This window comes from Vombatus ursinus, unplaced genomic scaffold (genome assembly GCF_900497805.2).
Source record: "Vombatus ursinus unplaced genomic scaffold, bare-nosed wombat genome assembly UNPS02004051.1, whole genome shotgun sequence".
Taxonomy (NCBI): Eukaryota; Metazoa; Chordata; class Mammalia; order Diprotodontia; family Vombatidae; genus Vombatus; species Vombatus ursinus.
In genome coordinates this window covers 123,100-129,099 of record NW_020943829.1, presented here as the reverse complement: position 1 = coordinate 129,099, position 6,000 = coordinate 123,100, and the positions used below count along the sequence as shown (strand labels likewise).

The window sequence follows — 6,000 nt, the reverse complement described above, 5'->3', positions numbered from 1 at the left end:
TTTTGTCACTTCTGGATGACTGAAGTCCCCCATCACTTCTGTATCATTTGTAGTAGGCTTACAGTGTTTTCTGAACATCTTATCTATTTCTTCCTTCTGTCCAGGTGGTCCACAGTCTACTCTGATAACAAATAGCTTGTTCCTTCCTCCACCCATCTTTACCCCACCTTGGGTTAATATTATCCACATCTGGGGAAATGATGACACAAGGTACAAAATTTGGAGATTTCTCCAAAATAAAATTCCAAAGTGGAGGTATGAGCCAGTGGAAAACATCCTTCGTGGTCTGCCTGTGGCACTAAGCCACGAACTTAGGAACCCAAAGCCATGGAGGGCTCTTTCCTCTGGGCATCACTTGTATCATACTTATCACACACATGCTCTACTCCCCATCAGACTCCAAGCTTCTGGGGGGCCACAGCATTTAACTGCAGGGCCTGACCCCAAACAGGGGCTTAATAAATGCTTATCCAACTGAATGCTTTTGAAAAGCAGCTGAACCAACTGGAGGCGGAGAGAGAGAGCTTCATCAGCTCTGCGCCCCAGACGTAAAAATCCCCCATATTTTCTAGGATTCCAGCCAGGAATCCCTCATTGTTCTCTTCTACAGGAGCCACCTTTAGTGATGTTCTCATCATCTTTAGAGAAAAGCGTAACGGTCGAGCTGAGACCAGAGGCCCTCCTCACCACCTTCCCCCGCCCTGGCCAGCACTTGACAGTGGATGAGGCTGACTCTGCCAAGTGGGGAGGACCACGGTGTCACAATATACTCCCCTTCTCATCCCCAACCCACCCCGCCAGAGGTCTGGCTTTCCTGCCCTCTCTGGCGAAGGGGCTTCCCATGGCACGGCTCGTCTGGGTGTACACCACATCCTCAGTATCCGCCGGCGCAGTGCAGGGCCGGCGGAGCGTCTCCTGGATTGAGCTGAACCACAGATACTGAACAACAATTTATTTCTGGCATTTGGGCTGCTCTGTGGGGGGACAGGAAAGGGTAACCTGTTGAAGTAACCAGCATTTAACTGCGCCTCGATTCTGAGGTTGCTGCCCAGTTACCGCAGGGGCTGGGTGGGTGCTCCTAAGCTATTTCCAAGTGACACTCTTCAGCACCTCTCAAACACTTTATAGAGATCTGGCAGATTGGCGAGCTGCAGGATGCTCCCATCCTCGGAGAAACGTTGAGGAGGTAAGAGGTGTGAACGGAAGGCTTTGTAGAGCACGTGCTCCACTATCCACTTCCAGGAGACTGAAGCGGATTCACACTCTTCACTCTGAAAAAAGAGATTGTATGTGACTGAGTGGGCTCCCACCCCTGGCCTGGCACACACCAAAGACGGGCAGGCTGGATGCCCTGACGCTTTTCCAGCCCAGCGTCCCCATGGGCATGTATACCACCCACCCAGTCACCAGCAACACCCACAGCCTGCAGGGACGGGAAGGTTTCTAAAAAATAAATCGCCCTGTCTTAACCTTGCAAGACTGACAGGCGCCCTCTCCCCAGCTCCCAAGCCCTTCTGCAGCTGATGGGGGCGACCATGTCTGGCAATGACTATGCTGGGGAATGAAGCAAGCACTTGGACACAAGCTGGTGAGTCCTGAGGGGCCCTGAAGTGACCCAACACTGAAGCTAGCTTCGAGAAGAGGATCCCACTGGGTCACGAGAGCTCTGGGTGGGCCTCCTTTCTCCCTGTAGAAGCTCCTGCCCGTGACCCACCGCAGCCCATGTTCTGTTGCACTGAGATCCTCACATTCCTGTGTCCTGCCCCACTGCCTTAGAACTGAAGCTCCTTCTGAATGACTAGTACTTATCCTCAATTATCTCTGACTACTTCAACACAGACAGAGTAAAAGCACTTTTCAGGATCAGAGAAACAAAAATTACTTTTTCCCTAGAAAAACTGTGAGCCAAGGAGAATGTGGCAACCTGCCTGTGTCTGCGAGAAAACCAAGAAGCTCCGACATCGCTATGGGCAACATCTGCATTGCCTCCTCTTCCCTGGGGAATCACCAGCTATATGGGCTTTACCTTCTCTGGATTGCAATAAAGCACACTGATAAGATTGAAGAAGAAACAGCAAAATCTACTTTGGCTTCTTCCAACCCATCATCCTCAAAGAGCCTGGCTTTTCTTTATCCCCAAATTTGGTCAACCTTCTGACCAGAGCCACAGGCTTGTCTTGGCTGCCTGGCCTTCGGTGGCTGGTTACTGCTGCTTTTCAGAGGACTGGACAAATTCCCAGAATGACCCTGGGCCCGTGGGTTCTGGATGTACACGGAGCAGCTTCATGAATGGAGAAAGCCTCTAAGAAGCCTGCTTCCATCTGAACCCCATAAACGCACCCCCATTCCTCATGCTAAAAGGTCAGGTTCACTGTGGCTAACGCTCTCGGAAGCTGCACTTAGAATCACGAGAAGAGCTCAAGTTAAGGAAGAAGCCCCAGATTCCTGTGCATTACACACTGCCCCTTGGTACCAGAGCAGGGGCACCTGGTCACTCTGGAGTCAAGGGAGGGATCACTGACCTCTTGGCCAGAGAGAGTGGACTCCTCCACTACGTACTGCTTCCTGAGGGAGTAAAACATGGCACACTCTTTACTGAGGCTTTGAAAACATTCCTTTTCTTCATCCCAGTTTACCTGTCAGAGAGAGACAGAGAGAAGCTAATTGGGAGCAACTGGGGACTGATCAAAACATGGCCGTGTGAGTTTAAAGAGACTCCAAACAAATGCAGAACAGGGAAAGTTGCTGTCGGGCAGCTGGGAGCTGCAGCCCCAACCAGCACTTCTGCCCTGACCCTCCCTCTGATCTGGGCTTTCCTCCAGGACTCAGATCCATGCCGGCCCAGCCCGGGCCCTTCCCAGCCTCCCTGGCTCTGGCCACACTTCTCAGACCATGTCTAACCACGCCCTGGGGCCGCCTCTCAGAGACCTTCCTGGAGGAGCCTTCTGCACTTGGCTTTTACTCTTCCAGGTCAGGGCTCTGGGGGTCCTGCTCCTCTTCCCTCCCAGCCCCATTTCCCCGGGGCAGGCCGGATTCCTCCCACGGCCAACTCAAAGGCTTTCTTCTCCCCTCTTGCTCCTGCCTGGATTTGGCCCAACAACAGAAGCATACCTCAGTAGCCAGTCGAAGAATGAACATGGGAAGCCCCTCTAGTCGGGGGACGTAGTTGTCGATCAGAAGAGGCAATCCGATCAGGTTTCCGTCCTGTCAGGGAGACACAGAGGTATAAGAAAATCCCACCAAAACCACCCTATTGCCACGCCCCTGCAAGGGCACCCTCAGACAGGGTTGAACATAACCCTCTGGGGCTTGGCCGGACATGGTGCCAAGACTCCCGTATCTCAGCAGTTTTCTCTAGTCCCTGCCTAGGCAGTGGCCACACTTTGTAAGGGAGGATGCGCTTCTCTAACAGGCCTATTTCAGGCACGGAGGAGGGCTGCCTTGACGATGTCCACCCTCTTTATCCATTCCCAACTAAAACACACAAATCACTCCTCCAGATGAGTCACAGAGGCCAGATGGAAGAGGTGCTGAGGCCTGCAGGACACCGGTGAGCCTCCTTCCTCAGTGGGCTTCAGGGGCCCTTCCTTTGACCTAGTAGTTTGCTTCAGGGAAGCTGGGTGTGGGCGCCATGTTAGCTCCCTCTGGGGCCTCCTCCCGCCCTGATAGAGTCTGGCCATAATTAAAGGAACCTGCTGGCTAGGTCATTTGGAAAAGCAAATGAGGAAGATTCTCATTTCTGGTTCTGTTTAAGTCCTGATATCTTCAGTCCTTTGTGCAAAAACATGCCCTCATATCCAAGAACATGGGAAGCAAGCAAAGGCAGCACCTCATCGATTTCCAGGGAGAAATAGTCTGCCAGCATCTTGGCCTTTTTCTTCAGGAACTCAACGATGTAGTCTGCGAGTCCTTCTTTGGGGCCATCTTCCTCCATCCAGCTGCTCTCTGGATGGTCTAAGGCAAGCATGGCCAGGTCGTACAGGGGCGCCGGCTCCTGGCAAGGCAAAAACATGGCGGCATCATCACCAGGTGGAGTGCACTGGACCTACCACGTGTGGTCAGCAGCAATGCCTGCTGCCCTGGCCCTTAGGGGGAGGAGGGGCCCCCATCTGAGGTAGCAGAGGCAAGCTCCCACAACAGCAACATGTCAGGTCCACCTGCCCACCAGCCACCTCTGCCAATCAGGTGCACGCAAGGGGGAACCTCCTCCATCAGGGGTTTGGAGCACTCTTAGATACAGCTGTTGAGAGCTCGGCCGCCCTCCTGAGAACTAGCTGTTCCTATCCTTTGACTATTTATCAGTGAGGGAATAACTCTTATTCTGATGACTTTCAATGTCTACCTTACAGACCTTAGTCTTATGAGAAAACACTTTATTCCTCCCAGTTAAAAGGTTTCTCTTCTAATTTTAGCTGCACTGGTTTTGTCTGTGCAAAACCTTTTCAGTTGTGCATCATTCTATCCTTTGTGATCTTCTCTGTCTTGTTTGGTCACAGGAAGTCGGGCTAAGATTTAAGCTGATTAATCACCAGTCAGCTGTTCTGGTGAAGGGGCTGGTGGAGGACGTGTGCGAGAGCGCTCACATGTGCTGTCCCTCCTGCCGCCTGCCCCAGGGACAGAGTGCTGGCTGCAGGGTTCCTCCTTCAATCTGCCTGCTCACTCTGTGAGTGTCTGGCAGAGTCAATGCAAAACTGCACAGTTTTCACAAGGGGGATGGAATCCACTGTTCTCTCTCTCTCTCTTTTTGGTCTTAAGGACTCCATGGAGTTCCTAGGGTTTCCATATTGTCATGTTTAAACCGCCGCCATGATCCTTGGAAGTCACATAATGGAAAAGTAACTAGCCTTGGTGCATACTGGGGAATGCTCAACAAAACAGATAAAATACATGCAGAGCAGTTTGCTCCCAAAATCAAAAGGATATTTGTTGAACTGAATTGAGTTAAAAGAGAAAGTCCCAACAGGGAAGCGCCTTACCGATAATCTCAGCACCCCAAAGTTGGCAAAGTCATAGATGAGTATCTGGTAGAAGAGTTCTTCACTGAAATGAGAGAAAAAAAGCGTATTAAGGGAAAGTGGAGCTGAGTGTGACAATGACTCCTGTGCTGTGGTGGGTGGCAGCCGGCCCCCAGCCTTTCCTCAGGCACACACCGGCCACGTGAACCCAGACAGTCACTTTTGCCTCTCAGGGCTATGGACAGCTCACTAAGATGCTGCCTGGGATTGGTGAAGGGAGTGTGCTCACCTGGGAGTTCCCATCACCAAAAACATCTGGTTGTCTCTTTGCTGCCCTACAGGAGAAAGCCAAACACTCAGCTTCTCGAAGGCGGGGGCGGGGGTCTTACCCTTTTCCTTGATATGGATGGATCCCTTTGACAATCTTGTAAAGCCCATGGACCCCTTCTCAAAATTATGCCTTTAACTAATTGAAGGAAATACTAAAGTTTAGCGAAAATAAAGATTTCATTTTCTCCCATCAAGGCAGCCGGTGACACAGTGCACAGAGTGCAAGGCCTGGAGCTAGGAAAACCTGAGTTCAAATCTTGCCTCAGAACCCTAATAGCTGTGTTACTGTGGGCAAGTCACTTAATCCCTATCTGCCTCAAATTTCCTCTCCTACCAAATGGGGACAATACCAGCCTCAACCTCGCAAGGCCGTTATGAGGATCTCACGAGATCATATTTGTAACGTGCTTCGCACAGTGCCTGGCATGCAGTAGGTGCTCTATAAATGTTTATTCTCCACCCCTACCTCACCCCCAAGTTCACGGACCTCCTGAATCTATCCACGAATCAGGCCCCAGGTGAAGATGAAGGCCCCCTCCTGGAACACGACAGAGGCGGCAACCCTTCCTGCCTTCTTCCTCTGACTTGTCCATGTCTTTCCTCCTGGTCCCTTTCTTCCCATGGCCTCACGGAATCCCTTCTTGGGCCACTGACTTGTGTGTCACTTGGGACCCTGGCCAACCTAAGGCACCAGGGGATCTTGTACTGCCTCCTA

General features: G+C 51.6%; 1 protein-coding gene across 1 annotated transcript in view; it reads right to left on the bottom strand.

The window, feature by feature from the left end:
* Nucleotides 1-937: 937 nt before the first annotated feature.
* The window catches only part of MLH1 (mutL homolog 1), a 51,743-nt gene continuing 46,680 nt past the window's right edge, over nucleotides 938-6,000 (bottom strand). The window contains exons 15-19 of the mRNA XM_027876139.1: nucleotides 4,977-5,040; nucleotides 3,830-3,994; nucleotides 3,112-3,204; nucleotides 2,523-2,636; nucleotides 938-1,271 (exon numbers count right to left, since the gene is read on the bottom strand). Coding sequence (XP_027731940.1) covers nucleotides 1,104-1,271; nucleotides 2,523-2,636; nucleotides 3,112-3,204; nucleotides 3,830-3,994; nucleotides 4,977-5,040 — 604 coding nt within the window. The 3' untranslated portion in view covers nucleotides 938-1,103. The remainder of the gene's footprint in view (nucleotides 1,272-2,522; nucleotides 2,637-3,111; nucleotides 3,205-3,829; nucleotides 3,995-4,976; nucleotides 5,041-6,000) is intronic.